Source organism: Podarcis pityusensis (assembly GCF_964106645.2).
Source record: "Podarcis pityusensis genome assembly, chromosome: 14".
Lineage (NCBI taxonomy): Eukaryota > Metazoa > Chordata > Lepidosauria > Squamata > Lacertidae > Podarcis > Podarcis pityusensis.
Genome location: NC_138039.1, coordinates 24,629,415 through 24,644,615, shown reverse-complemented (window position 1 = coordinate 24,644,615; position 15,201 = coordinate 24,629,415). Strand labels below are relative to the sequence as shown.

Below are 15,201 nucleotides of genomic sequence, written 5' to 3'. Positions count from 1 at the left end.
AGCACCCTCTAAGCATCCTTAAATTGCCCTCTGCCGCTCTCTCTCCAATCCAGACCAAAAATACCATATCCAAAAATATCCACAACTTGAACTGAAGCTCTGGGGTTGACTGCAGGCTGGAGGACGAGCTGAAAAGTGGCTGGCATTGCTACTGCACCACACACACCAGCTGTTAGGCAGGGAGGCTGAGCAGCCTAAACAAAGTCTTGCTGTGCCTCCAGTCATTTCAGGGCTTCCTCTGCCCTCACTGACATCCATTTCAGGCTCTGGGGAAGACTCTCCACCTCTCACCAGCCACTTCCAGGTTTGAATCGAATTAGTTATTTATTTCCCGGTGCCATGCATATATGCATGTCGATCGCATGTAAGTGGGGGGACGCCTGCACATTCATGATGATGAGGATGAAGAAGGATGAGGAGCAGGAGGAGACAAAACGAGAGTTAGTTGGCTCTGCCTGTTGCTAGCTCTGGCGCCACCTACTGTTGGCCTCCCTTCCTTCTGCCCCACCAGTCTCTACTGCTCTATGGAGACACATTGTGATAGTGAGTCTGTGAAGGGCGCTGCTCCGATATTGGTTCCGCTGCATACAAGCCAAATAATATCTCAACGTGGGATCGGTTCTCCAGACCTACATAATTATTTCTTGCATTTTTGCTATTTCCTACATCTTGCCAGCCCAGGCAGCTGCCTAGATTTCTCCTCCTGATAATCAGGTAAGCCCTGGAGCTTTTAATTTACTGGGTACATTTTTTGGGGGAGGACTAAATCCTCTGCCAAGTGATGGGGGATGAGTTTCCAAATTCTATTGTGGATCAGAATGCAACTATCACCTGGGCTGTGCAAAGAGGCACCAGCTTCCAAGGGTGATATGGAGGGGGGGGGGGACAGGCAATATTGTGCGTGTGACATTGTGTACGATGTCAGGGCATCAGAACGAGCCAGGGGCAGAACCAAATGTGGCGACAGTACGGCTTCAATGACTGGCAGCTCCTCCTCCTGCCATTGCCACTGGTGGGGGCTGCTTCAGTCCTCTTTCTCCTCCATGGCAAGAGGAGAAGGAGAAGGAGCCAGTCACTGAAGCCATGCCATGCTTGGCTCCATGCTCAGCCTCTTCCACCCCCTGATTTTTTCGGACATTAGGGTGGCACAGCCCCCTACCAAAAATATTGGAGGGTGCCCGCAAGGGCTTGGCCCCCATGAGTTGGCACCCATGGCTATGCAGTTTGGTTCAAAAATGTCTGCATAAAGATATGCATCTTTACAATAAAAATGCATACAAGATGCATATTTTGGGGAGGAAATGCACTGGGAAATGTGTATTTTCCAGGAAACGTTGTGTACAAAACGCACATAATTTACATGTGGATTTTTCATGGGTTCTTTAGGAAAGTCTTCAAAAATAGGGGGCAGAACAGACTGAGGGAAACGGATAAGGATGGGGCTTAAGCCGATCTGTCCATCCCTTCACTCATCACATCCTGCCCAAGTGACTGGATTTTGAAACAAGTATAATAACTTGTGATGAGGGATGGGGAGAAATTCAACTTTGTTTGCATTTGGATGAGAAACTGCCTAATTCACCCTTGAAGAACTGAAACACAGGGATCCTTTGAAATTTGCACTTATTTAACAATGCAGCTCTCCAGTAAAAATAAAATAAATAAAATAAAATAAAATAAAATAAAATAAAATAAAATAAAATAAAATAATGAAATGAAATGAAATGAAATGAAATGAAATGAAATGAAATGAAATGAAATAGAGAAATGCATATACTAGGGGAAAACATGCATAAAATTGATGAGAATGACATTCCGCGATGCATTATATTAGGAAAACACAAGATGAGCCTGCTGGATCCAGCCACTGGTCCATCTAGTCCAGCCTCCTGTTCTTACAATGGCCAACCAGATGCCCTCAAGTAAGACCTGAGCACAACAGCAGCTCTCTCTGCTTGTGATTCCCAGCAACTGGCTTTCAGAGGCATGATTTCCCAGTGCAAAAAATATTCCTGCCATAGAGAAATGTGTTTATCTGGAGAAATTCACACAGAAAAGCTGACAAAGTTTCATGTGGATTAAAAGAAGAAGAAGAAAAAGAATCCTCAAACTGCTGCAGAAATACGAATTGAATTTAATATTGGAAAAACGAGAGAACCAAAATTGACATTAGCCTATCCCTTTCAGAGATATGATCTTTTAATGATGTCAGTCCAAGGGAGAAAAGGACGCTGTTGTAAATGAATGAATTAAGGAAAGTGATTAGTTAATGCACTGCATTGAAAAACACACCCCACAACCCACCCTTGATGCTCAGGGAAAATTCAAAAAGCTCCATCGAACGTGGGATTCACACATACTCTGACAAGGAAATCTCCAGCTGGATTTTGCTGGCCACTCGGTTGCCTACAGGGGTGAGCCCCATCTCTTCTGTGTTTAGACCCCCCCCCCCAACAAACACAGAATTGTAGTTGCCCGGGAGGTTGTAAACCTTACGCAGGAGGTATTCAGCCGCATCCTGTTCATAGTCAGCATCTTCTGGGAAATGATTGATTTGCTTACAGATTCCTCTGAACGTCCCTAAGGAATAAAGAAGAGAAAATATGCTTAAGAACACCGTAAGAGCTCTGCTGGATCAGACCCCTGGCCCAGCCAGTTCAGTACCTTGGTCTCCCCAGCACACTCTCTCTCCAATAGTGGAGGTACAACACAGGCATCCTAGAAACAAAGAATTGTAGAGTCCGGAGGAATCCCAAGGGTTGACTAGTCTAACCCTCTGCAATGCTGACAAAAAACCCCACCCTCTTGCCCTCTGTTCAGTTGTCTCAGTCTGTCTTAAAACTGTCCAAGATGGTGGCCATCATCAGATCCCAAGTGGATTTCATAGTTTTACTATGATAGGGTTGGAAGGCAACCTCAAAGGTTTACCCACCCCCCACTGATGCAGAAAATACCTACAGCATCCCTGATAGGCTGCCATTTGGAATCTAAAAACCTCTAGTGAAGAACAGTCCACCATTCTCCAAGCTGTTCAGTTCCCCTGCCAGACAATTTTGATTGTTCAGGTTCATAAGTCTGCTCTTTTAGCCAAAGGCCATGACAAACGTGTATTAGTCAACATTATTGATAATATAGCACAGGACATACATCCATAAAATAAAAGTCCATAATATAAAAAAGATTTTGCCAAGTTCCTGAGCATTGTGTACCTCTGACAGCTCCAATTCTAATATTATTTTGCCTTTTTAAAATCCAATTTGCCAGCATCCACGCTGTAAGAGACAGAAGTTACTAGAGACACCAACACAATCAAATCAAATCAAGCCAAAACCATTTATAGCAATTTTATCTAACTCCTTTTTCTTTCTTTCTTTCTTTTTTGGCAGACAGTGCATAGAGGGCCACTCTCTGTGTTACGCAGCTATTATTGTCACTCAAAAGAAACTGAACCATTTCTGCCAAGGTGTTGCTACTTGCTTATGTGAAGAAAGGTTTCAGAAAGTGATCTCTTGTATCTCTATTATAAGGGGCAGGCTAATAGAGAATGAGAGATGTCTTCCATCTGAGATGGACCATAAATACCAAGTCTGCCTGTGTATAGGAGCTTGTTTTAACAACCATCCAAGATGGCAGTAGGTATCACAAGGAGATGCAGCTCAATAAAGGAATTTCTTAGGGAAACTGGTGAGAGTTTGGTCAGAGAACCAGCTCTAAAATGCTCTGTCCTCATGAGTGGATATCAAGGGGGAAATCTGGTGTTTCTAATTAGTTGTAGGTCCCTTCTGGATTCTTTCCAGAAGAGCCAATCCCTTAGTTGACACGTATTCAAGGTCAAAGCAGAGCTCAGATCTGGAAAATAATGATAGTCTAGAACATCTGGACAAGCTGCTTTCCAGAATTGGTTATCACCCAGTTCCATATAGCACAGGAAAATGCTCAATAGGCATATGGTAGTAGCAATTTAAAATAAATATACGTTAACTGAGCACAGTCTGCTCTTGCCTTAATTGTTGGCCTCTTGGATTCCGTATGAAGAAGAGCTGCTGATATTCCTGATGGTAGAGAGTATAGCTTCTGAAAAGAATAATATTCTGCACAGTTTCCAAAATTTTAATGGAGTTCAAATCACAGCAAGTGCTTTGCTACCAAATATCTTTAGCTTCAATCAGCTGCCCTTCCTTATTGCAATGGAACTCCATCAATGTCCCTATGGCTTTCTGTGTTTTCACTTTCACTGTCTTCATATGACACCTCCAGGAGAGGGTTTCACTAAAGGGTACACCCAAGTATCTAAACGAGTGAATTTGTTCTATAACTTGCTGATCTAAGCGCCATTTATAACTAGGACTGTGCCAAAAATCACAATCTTGGTCTTAATTTTTCTGTTAACAGTATGTGCTGAACACCTCCAATAGATTATTTTTTGGGGGGGGGCAATTGGGAAAGAAAGAGGAGCACTAAATCATCTGCATACATCAATATTAAGATATTTCTGTGCCTAATTACTGGAGAGGGGGAGTTTGAATTGGCTAAATATGGCACCAAATTGTTAATATAAACGCTAAAAAGAGTGGGAGCCAAAGTGCAACCTTGTTTCACTCCTTATGACATTTTAAAAGCATCAGTCATACCACCATTTAAACCTACTCTGACCCTCTTTTCTGTATTACTGTATAGTTCTTGGATCAATAGCAGAAGTCTGCAGTCAATGTTAGCAATTTGAAATTTCTCCCACAGTTTGTTTTGATTAATAGAGCTGGATGCAGCAGAAAGATCAATAAAGGCCACATAAAGACTATCCTTAATGTTCTTAGTATATTTCCTTACAATACGGTTCAGAGTAAAACTTTAATCAATGGTTCTGTATCGTCTTCTGAATCCTGCTTGTTCTTCAGGAAAAATGTTATCTTGCAACCCAGTCTGATGATTTTTGAAGGAGATGTAATGCATATAGCTTTGAGATGTCTAACAAGCTAACTGGCTGATAGTTTTGTGGATCCTTCCTATCACCTGTCTTATATATCAGGAAAATGATACTCATTTTCCATCCAGAGGGCATTTGGCTCATATTGTTGATGGTGGTAAACAAGCCAGCTGAGATAGACATCTGCCATTCTAAATATCCCTTAGAGAGCTCAGGTGGAAGCATATCTTTTCCAGGAGCTTTATTTGATTCTAGGCAAGAAATGAGGGCCTTTCTCTCAGTCAGTAGAGCATGAAAGTCTTAATCTCAGGGCTGTGGGTTTGAGCCCCACGTTGCATGAAAGGTTCCTGCATTGCAGGAGGTGGGGCTAGATGATCCTTGTGGTCTCTTCCAACTCTACAATTCTATGAATCTATGATTACAGGAGACTGGCTGCCATTCAAGTAGGTTGGAGAAATTCTCATACACTGCTGGTACATGTGATTGCCCAGACTGACCACCAAATACGTTGGAGAAATATGTCACCTGGTCAGAGGCAGGAACTGATATTTCCTGTGATGATCTCACTTCACTTAAACCCTGGGCCACCAGTTCCCAGAAATTGTCTTCCCTCTGCTCCACCACTGCTAGTCCCAATCCCTGCCAGTGGGTTTTCGTATAGTCAACTTTCTTGTTTTTGAGTAGACTCTTTTATTCCAATCTATGTTTGACCAAATTTTCCATGGATTCTTACGCAAATCCTTAATAGCCTTAGCCAAAACTTTCCTAGCCATTTTGCATTGACCATCAAACCAGCCAAGGTGTGTTGATTGTGTGTAGTTATTAATTGTAGAAGTTATCTCATAGGGCCTGAGTTTTGTGACAATTTGGTGGAAGATACACTGGCGGAGGAACGGGGGGCAGGGGGAGCATATCACCACCGGCACCATTGGGGAGGGGGGGTACCATTGCAGCTGCCCCTGGACACGCACCACCCCCCACTGCGCTGGGCACCATGACCCCGCGGGCGGCACACCATGACCCCGGGATGCACGCACATCCCTGGGACGCATGACATGCCCCCGCCGGCATCAACATGATTTGGAGATTTGCTCATAAAAAGTTGGTGCAAACTCATCAGATAGTTACTATATAGTGTCTCTTGAATATTGCTGATCAATCTGTGAGAGCATTTCAGTCTTTTCACACCGTGTATTTCTCCACACACTCCTGCAGATTTGGTGGTTGGTATGTGTTCTATGAAAGGACATGGGGTCACTGATATTTGAAAGCAATCACTTTCTGTTTGTTCTAATACTTCAAAGGTGTTCTCAGCAGTGAGTAATGAAGGAGCGACTATAATGTGATCGATAGCACTTCCACCATGTCTGCTCAAATAAGTATATTGACCCTTAGATATGTCAACAGGACTCCCGTGAGGAATATAGGAATTATGTTGGAATACAAATTCCAACATTTTCAGGCCTGTGTATTATATTTCTTGTACAAATAACAATATTAGGTTAGGAAAATATTTCCCAAGCCTAAAGGTACCAAAAAATCCTCTCTAATTGCTCCAGTCCACAAAAACGTATAAATGCTGAGGGGAATTTATGACTGATCTGCTCTGCTTCGGGATCTTACATCTGCCCAAATCTTGGTGGTTGGTGCCAGACAATTAGTAGAGAGAAGGGAGAAATTTATACAGAAAAGAAAGATTCCTAATTCAGTTTTGCTTTGAATTGACAACAAGTAATTATTTTGAATTCCAAAATCTGCTATCAAAACTTCCCCTGCCAAATGATATTATCACACGCCACCCCAAACTCCAAGCGATATGAGATTCCAAGGGTTTCAGGCACTTGCCCAGGGTTCGTGTTTCCTTTCGAATGAGGTGCAGTGGTAGGGCTGCCATATTTCAAAAAATAAAAACCAGGACACCCTGAAAGTTGCTGAGCTATTTTTAAGAAGACCTCAAAATTGTTGAGTTGTTTTTTATTTTGGAGACGGTAGTGTCTTTATGATAACTGGTTTATTTACATATATATACAGCCTGAGCCTATGCTGGAGGAGTTCACAGCATCAACACTCAATGACAGTTTTGCTTCTTCCACATACAGAGGCAGAGCAACCTGCTCTGGTACCCAGAGTGGTGCACATCCCAGGGGGCGTGGTGCACGCCTTGGGAGGTGCCGCCGATTGGGGGTTGGCATTTTGTCACTCCTCCTTTGGAATGGCACCGGGGCGGACCGCCCCCTGCCCCCACCTTGGAACGCCACTGCTTCCACAGCCACAGCCTTCAATTCCTTCAGAAATCAGGCATGGCTCTCTCTCTCTGCCTTCCTAGCCTTTGCACCCAACATCTAGCTCACATAACCTGACTCTCCACTCTGGCCTTTTGTCTTTCTAACAAACAGTTAAGGGAGCGAGGTCCACACATTTGCCCTCTGGCGGAGAACCACTTTCTTTAAGGACACATACTTAGTGGACCATTACTAGGCTGGCCTGGCTAGTCCTGCAATTGAATCTTTGCTGGATCCAGGAATCAGAAACGGGACTTAAGCGTACAGCCTATTCCCCCCCAACTCATAACAATATAAAGGGGTCACTTCCTTGGTCCCTTTTAAATTTCTCAACAGCTGACTGGTTAAAAGAGTTATGACCCTGTAAGTGGGGAGGAGGGTTAAGTTTGTGCGACCAAATCTCTTGCAAACATATTATATCAAATTGCTGGAGCATACAAATATGCTCATCTGCCTTCTTATTATCCCAACCCGTCAGGTTCCATGAAAGAATATTAAGACATTTCTGGATGTTTTCTAATCGGTTATGGTATCTTAGAGGAGAGCTGAAGGTATCATAATATGCTTTTCTGTAACTACCCCTAGGCCTGGATTTATCATGAGCATTTGTTAATGGATAATCCCTTTGATACCTGGAAAATGCATTGCTAGCAGGGTAGTTTGGGGGCATATTTCTATTTTGGGCATATTTTTCCCAATACCTGCATTTGGGCCAATATCATGAATCTTCCCTTCTTGTCTATTCGAGCATATCTGGATATTATTAGGCTAGGTGACAAGTGCAGGACACTTGTGACTTAAGAACTTCTTGTTCCTTCCTCTCAAACGGCCTTTTCCAGACTGGGGTGCGGGGAGTTATTTGGAAAACCTTTTAGTTTGAATAACAGCTCTCTGTCAGCAAACATATAGAGATCAAAATTTATCCCATCAACCATTTCCTAAATCCAGGGAAGTCCCTACAATGGCTTGAATTCCTTCTTGCAGTTCAGAATCTGTTTTCATCATTCCACTGGGTTTCTTCACTGGCCAGTTATGAACAACCACCTGTAGAACATCTGAGGACCTCTTTCTAGAAGAACCAATACTGGAAACTGGACTTCCCTCCTCATTTGCTATCTTTCCAAGTACAGTGATACCTTGGGTTTAAGAACAGCTTAGTTTATGAACAATTTGGATTAAGAAAGCTGCAAACCCGGAAGTAGGTGTTTTGGTTTGTGAACTTTGCCTTGGAATAAGAACATGTTTCGCTTCCTGCTGAGTGTGTTCCATTTGTAAATTGAGTTCCCCGCTGCTATGGGAAAGCATGTCTTGGTTTAAGAAAGCTTTAGTTTAAGAACGGACTTCCAGAACGGATTACCGTATTTTTCGCTCCATAGGGCGCACCAGACCATAGGGCGCACCTAGCTTTTAGGGGGGGAAATAAAGGAAAAAAAAATTATTCCCCCCCCCCAGCCCCAAAGAGCAAAGAAGCCAAGACAGTGAGAGGGATCCATCCCGCTGGCTGTCTTGGCTTTCTCTTTAGCCGCACGCAACCTCTCCAGCAGGGAGAGGCTGCGCGCGACTTTGGCAGAAGCCAAGACACCGAGCAGGATGGATCCCGCTCGCTGTCTTGGCTTCGTTTTTAGCCGCAGGGCTGGGGAAGCCCAAGCTTCCCCCGACCCCAGCCCCCAAAACAGGTCCAGGAGCGGCGGCAAGATTGCGTGCAATCTCACCGCCGCTCCCGGAGCTTGCGGATAGCTGCCTGAAGCCCGGGGAACGCAGCGGGAGTTGGTGCTGCGCTCCCTGGGCTTCAGGCTGCTATCCGCAAACCTTCAGAGCTCTCTGCAGGCTTGCGGATAGCTGCCTGAAGCCTGGAGAGCGAGAGGGGTCAGTGTGCACCGACCCCTCTCGCTCTCCAGGCTTTAGTGAAAGCCTCCATTCGCTCCATAGGACGCACACACATTTCACCTTCATTTTTGGAGGGGAAAAAGTGCGTCCTATAGAGTGAAAAATACGGTAAGTTCGTAAACCAAGGTACCACTGTATGTTTATTAATCCACTGTTCGCTGCCTTTTCCTCCCATCTTAAGCTGTAGAACAGGAAATGTGGAGTGCTGACCTGAAGCCTTCAGACTTCCTCCGAAAGATCCCAGATTGGGGTTTGAACAAATTAGATTAGTTGACGGGCCACAATCATTTCCTTGGACGGTAGCAAGTGTGTTATCAGCATACCCATCAACTATCAGTAGCCTTGGATCTGAAGAGATTAAGAATGGGAAACCACTCCTCCAAGTCCATCTGGAGCATTCATATTGGTATAAAAGCAGATTTCTGAGTTCAAGTTCCAACCTTGATCAATGCCATTTAATTGTTTGGTTACTGAATCTGATAGGGACTTAGGGAACTCACACCTATCCTCGTATAGGTCTACCTTCAAACCATCACTAACTACAGTTTCTTTGCTGGTAGGTCTTATCCACGGGGCTACATTCAGAATTCCTGACCGGTACACCAATTATGGCATTCAGGCCCAAAACTTCATTTTCCAACGCATCAGGAGACGTCGGTCACATAAAAGTTCCCCCGATGAAGGAGATTCAGTCTCTGTTGTGCTAAGATTGTTATTATGCCTAGCAGAGGTGTCATTATATGGATGAAGCTGAGGTTGCCTGGGAGCATATAAACCAACTTCTAACAAGTCTGGATCAATAGACCAGTTAGCTAAGCTTTCATTAGAGGAATATGAAGCAAAAGCCCTGACTTAGGCTTCTCCAGCCCCATGACTTGCACACTCAAAATGTAAAAGACCAGGGCTGTCTGTGTAAGACATATCAATTTCATCTTGCCACTATCACTTACTTTGATTGTAAGGAAATTCTTCCTAACGTTTCACCTAAATTGTAGCCTACAAAATTACAATAAGACAAATTAAAATATTAATAAGAACATCAGTAAATATGCTGTATCCCTTGTAACTCCTGCAACTGGGCTGGTTCTCGCATCCTGCCTTTCAGTGTTGCTTCTTGGTGAGAGGGGGAAGGGTGGGGGGCAAGTAAGATGGTTCTGGAAGTCACAAGAGGTGCACAAATAGGAGATGATACTTTTTAGGAGCAAACCTTGCTGGATTTGTTTGTGCTTTTGGGTGTGTGGCCATATATCGGCTGCCTCGCTCAGCACCACTGCAGGACGCGGTCTCTCATCTGCACATAGCATCTCCCTTTCCCCTAAGGGCCAGGCTGGCTCAGCATGCAGCGGTTTGAATCCAACTCAGTTCCCTCGAATTCACATTGCTCACTCATTTCCAGAAACGGTCTCCTGGCCTGGATTCCTCGGCAGCTGCTTTAACTCTTTCTCGCCCTGCCCTCCCAACCTCAGGAAGCAAACCGGTCCTATGGAACACTCCCCAGATGACCCTTCACCACCCAAGACAATTCCCCCAAACTACAGCCAGAGCCTGGAATCATAATAGACAGTGCAGCTCATCAACAAAAGCATGCCCTGGAGATTAAAATCAACCCCACAAGCCCAGCTCTTTCAGACCCTCGCTGCGCTTCCACAGCAGTCCCCAGCTGAAGGTCGGGGATCTCCCATTCCTAGCTGGGAGTAGGGAAGGAGAGGGAGATTCAACTCAGTTCGTATTTAAAGGCAGACATGACTTAATTCACACTTTTTGAAACTATACATAAACCGAAACACAGACAGCCTTCAAAATCACAACGCAATTCTCTCTAATATGCATAAAAATAAGGTAGAATGTGCATAGAAAGACATATTTTAGTAAACATTTTAAAATGCATTCAGGGAAATTGCCTCGCAAAAATATGAATATAACACAAAACTCCATTAGGATGTAAATGTTATTTGGAAAAAATCATACTAAAATGCTGGTGAATTTTCGTGGGGACTTTAACAACAACAACAACAGCTAACTGATGTGAAAATGTGGAGATATGGACTTAAGAATGGAGAAATGAAAAAGTGAGACAAACTGAAATGGGCATATTTGGCTCTTCCTAGCTGGGACTTCTTCCAGATATTCCCTTTCATCCCACCCCTCCCACTGCTGCTACACTAATTTCTTTATTTGGATTTATATCTTTTTGTTCCAGAATGAATCCCCAAGTCTCAGAAGGGCAGCAGCGGATCAGTCATATCTAACGTGTCGCCTCCCAGATGCTTTGGAACGCAGCACCCCTCAGGTCACATTTGTTGCTTGAAAACTGTTTGCTGCTATCCAGCTAAACAGATACACTTCCTCTGTAGAGAAACCTTCTGCCTAAGCAGGGCCATTTCAACCATTAGGCAAAGAGAGAGATGAGGTGCAGGCAGATGTTGGAGGTTAGGGCTGTGTCTCATTATGCTGCACTTGCTACCTCTCAGAAGCCAATGTAGGATGTTTGCAAGCTAACCACCTTGTAGGAAGAATTAATGTTTAGTCAGCTTCTGTGCATGAATGGGGAAGGGCTGAGGTGCCATCTTCTTAAGGGGGTTGAGGGGGCCTGTGTGTGACGCTGCATGTCATGATGTCATGTGTGTGACACTGCGCGACATCAGGGTTGGAGCCAAATGCCCCCTGAATATGAATACTTTTTTGTGGTGGGGGACTGCTTCTGCCCCTAGGAGTTTGCACGCCTGGGGAAAGGGCACAGTCATGTCAGATAGCAAAATGCATTGAGCCAGCCCCTGCCTAAGCAGCTTCGTAGGAAGACTTTGAACAGGAGTCCTCCCTTCTTGGTTCTGGAAGTGGAACCAGATCAGACCACACCTTCCGAGTCCTCGCTAGACATGGCCCCTAGTTCCTTGCATTCTTTGTCCCCAGTCGAGCTTCACTTCCATAATAATAATAATAATAATAATAATAATTTTTTATTCATATCCTGCCCTCCCCAGCCGAAGCCGGGCTCAGAGCAGCTAACAACAATAAAAGTAACACAGTTTGCATAAAATCACAATCAATTAATTGAAATGCATTCTAAAATCAATTCATTCTAAAATCAATTCAAAATCAAATTAATGGCAACCATTGGGCTAGAGTTCTATGTGGATTACCGAAGGAGGGGGTCAGACTGTGCCTTGGCCAAAGGCCTGGTGGAACAGCTCTGTCTTGCAGGCCCTGTGGAAAGATGTCAAGTCCTGCAGGGCCCTAGTCTCTTGTGACAGAGCATTCCACCAGATCAGGGCCACGGCTGAAAAAGCCCTGGCTCTGGTTGAGGCCAGCCTAACCTTCCTGTGGCCTGGGAGGTGTCCCCAACCCCAGTCTGGATGGTGTCCCCATCCCCATCCAAAGAGGCCTGCTATTTGAACGGGCCCCAAGTGAATGACTACAGCACAGATGATCCCTTCTCTTCTGCTGTGCTTTCTCCCTGGTTATGGGTGTGTGAGTCTGTGGCTGGTCCTGATCCACCAATGACTCTTGTGAAAACCATATTTCAGGAGGACTGAAATTAACTGGAAAGGAGCCTTGTTGGAATGCTGATACGTTGACCACCTTACAGAGTTTGTCCCTAGTGGTTCCATGGCGTTGTTGGGTGGGACTTGAATCAAGGCCTCCTTGAACTGAGCTGAGCTCTCTAGTCACTGTGCTTGGTGTGCTTCTTCCCCCCTCAAGACTGACGTGGCGAGAGCAAGCGGATCAGGCAGCACGATGATGCACTCTGACACGTACCCCTGGCATACGGGATGGGGCCTTCCATTTGTGGGCTCCCTCCTGGGGTTCTTTGCAAGCAAAGACTGTTGCCAGCTGTCAGAGGATGGCATGTTGCAAGAGCAGGGCATTGTCAAAGCAGAGGAGGATCATTGCAATAATGAACAGACATCGTTGCCTTCCTTGGAGATTGATGGCAGCCAGCAAAGGACCAAGAGGACAAAAGGGGGGGGGAATTAGATTCAGTTCACATTTAAAGGCTAACTCATCTGATTCACACTTTTTGGAACAAGATGCAAACTGAAACACATTGCTGTCCTTTGAAATTCACACTTCTCTGAATTTTGCAATGCAGTTCTCCAGTCAAGCAACATTTACAAGACTGCATACAGTGGGTTTAAATGCGCATAAAAATGCACTTATTAAAGTGGGGAAAAGCATTATATGAGAGGAAATGGCTTTCTAAAAAATGTATATAGGTATGCAAAATTGTGACCATTAGGATAAATTCATACTGAAATTTTCATGAGAAAATAATAATAATAATAATAATAATAATAATAATATCCACAAACTGAGGTGGAGTTGTGAAGAACTGAATTCAAGATTGGAAAAATGAGAGAAGCTGACATGGAGAGCTCTGGCTACCCGCAGCGTGCCTCCTTCCTAGGGAGGGAGGAGCGATCAAAGAAGCCAGCAAATTTCGTCCACCAAAGCAACCCAGATTCGGTGCCAGGCGCCAGGAAATATGGAATTCAGCCCATGTAATAAGTCATGCGAGCTAAGCAAATTAGCCGCTGCTTGCTTAGCTGTTGCACGGTTTGGCCTGATTTCTGCTTGCCACTGGGAAGGGAAACAAAGTCCTGCTCAGCCCCCCCCCCGGCTGCCTCCCTACCCTAGGATGCCAGTCTGGGCGGGCCTCCTTCCATGCAAGGCTGGTTGTGTTTTTAGAGTTTGCACCCCCGGGGGCCCTTATCAAAGTCCCATCACCCTCACAATGTCTGGGTCTGGCAGGTGGGGGCTGGATATAGAGCCTCTTCGCTGGTGGCACCCAAACACCGAACTCTCCCCAGGGGAGTTTGCCTGGTGCCAAGCCTATTTTTCCCATTCTACTGGAATCCTCCCCCCCCCATTTATTTTCCTAGGCCTTTTCCATTTGTGATTTCTGGTTCTAAACCAACTGCAAACTGGCTTTGCTGCTGTGATTTACAGAATGTTCATGTTTTGGTTTCATTTGTTCCTTGTGTTTGATTCTGCTCTGTAAATTGGTATGGAACCCGAACCTTCCACCATGATAACATGCTCAGGTCTGTGCTGGAAAAGCACAAGGAGGCGTGGCCCAATTGCTGGGCTATTCAGATTCTAGGGAGCAGGAATTTGGAAGGGTTGTAGTGGCAGATGCAGGCGAGTTGACGCCCCTGGAAAGAGGTATTTTTACCAGGACAGTGGGTGGTGATTCCTGGTGTTTCAGTTTGAAACTGAAACTAGCTTGTAACTGAGCTGAACCATGGCCCATGGCCCACTGTTTGACTTTTGCTTGTATCCCGGGCATACACTGTGCTTTCAACTGAGACTTCCCTTCTCTCAACAAATAAGGCTTGTGCCAAGGAGTTGTAGACTTGGAAGGGAGCCAAAGGGTCCAACCCCTGCAATGCAAGAATCACAGCTAAACTATATACTATAAACTATATAAATATCCTGGATGCTTTAAATTTATTTATTCACACAGCTATTTCTGGACCATTAAAATTGTATTGGCAAGCCCCAGTGAATATTGTACTACAGAAGAAGAAGAAGAAGAAGAAGAAGAAGAAGAAGAAGAAGAAGACGACGAAGAGGAGGAGTTTGGATTTGATACCTCGCCTTTTACTCCTCTTAAGGAGTCTCAAAGTGGCTAACAATCTCCTTTCCCTTCCTCCCCCACAACAAACCCTGTGAGGTGAGTGAGGCTGAGAGACTTCAGAGAGAACTGTGACTAGCCCAAGGTCACCCAGCAGCTGCATGTGGAGGAGCGGGGAAGCGAACCCGGTTCACCAGATTACAAGTCCACTGCTCTTAACCACTACACAACGCTGGGATATATTGTGTTGTTATGGATTTCTGTATTAGCATTTTAGGCTGTTTTAACTGCTTCACGGTATATTTTTTATTGTCCCTGCCCACCCCTTTAGAATAAATAATAATAAAAACGATAAAAGAAAATGGGTGTGTATGAAGACCTTGCGCTCAGAGCATTTCCAGAAAATTCTCTTATTGGGGCCCACAAAACATTGTCATTCATGCACTTGTATCCTACATTGGTACAGAACACCTGTGTTTTTCTCTTTTGTGCTTGTGGGCAGATGCTTTGTTGCTGAGAGTCACATTTAGAAA

At 44.7% G+C, this 15,201-nt stretch overlaps 1 protein-coding gene across 2 annotated transcripts in view; it reads right to left on the bottom strand.

Annotated features, from left to right (window-relative positions):
* Positions 1-15,201, bottom strand: part of CACNG3 (calcium voltage-gated channel auxiliary subunit gamma 3) — a 69,354-nt gene that overhangs the window by 7,426 nt on the left and 46,727 nt on the right. For both annotated transcript variants that reach the window (XM_080981731.1, XM_080981730.1), the window contains exon 2: positions 2,497-2,580. In XM_080981731.1, coding sequence (XP_080837857.1) covers positions 2,497-2,580 — 84 coding nt within the window. The remainder of the gene's footprint in view (positions 1-2,496; positions 2,581-15,201) is intronic.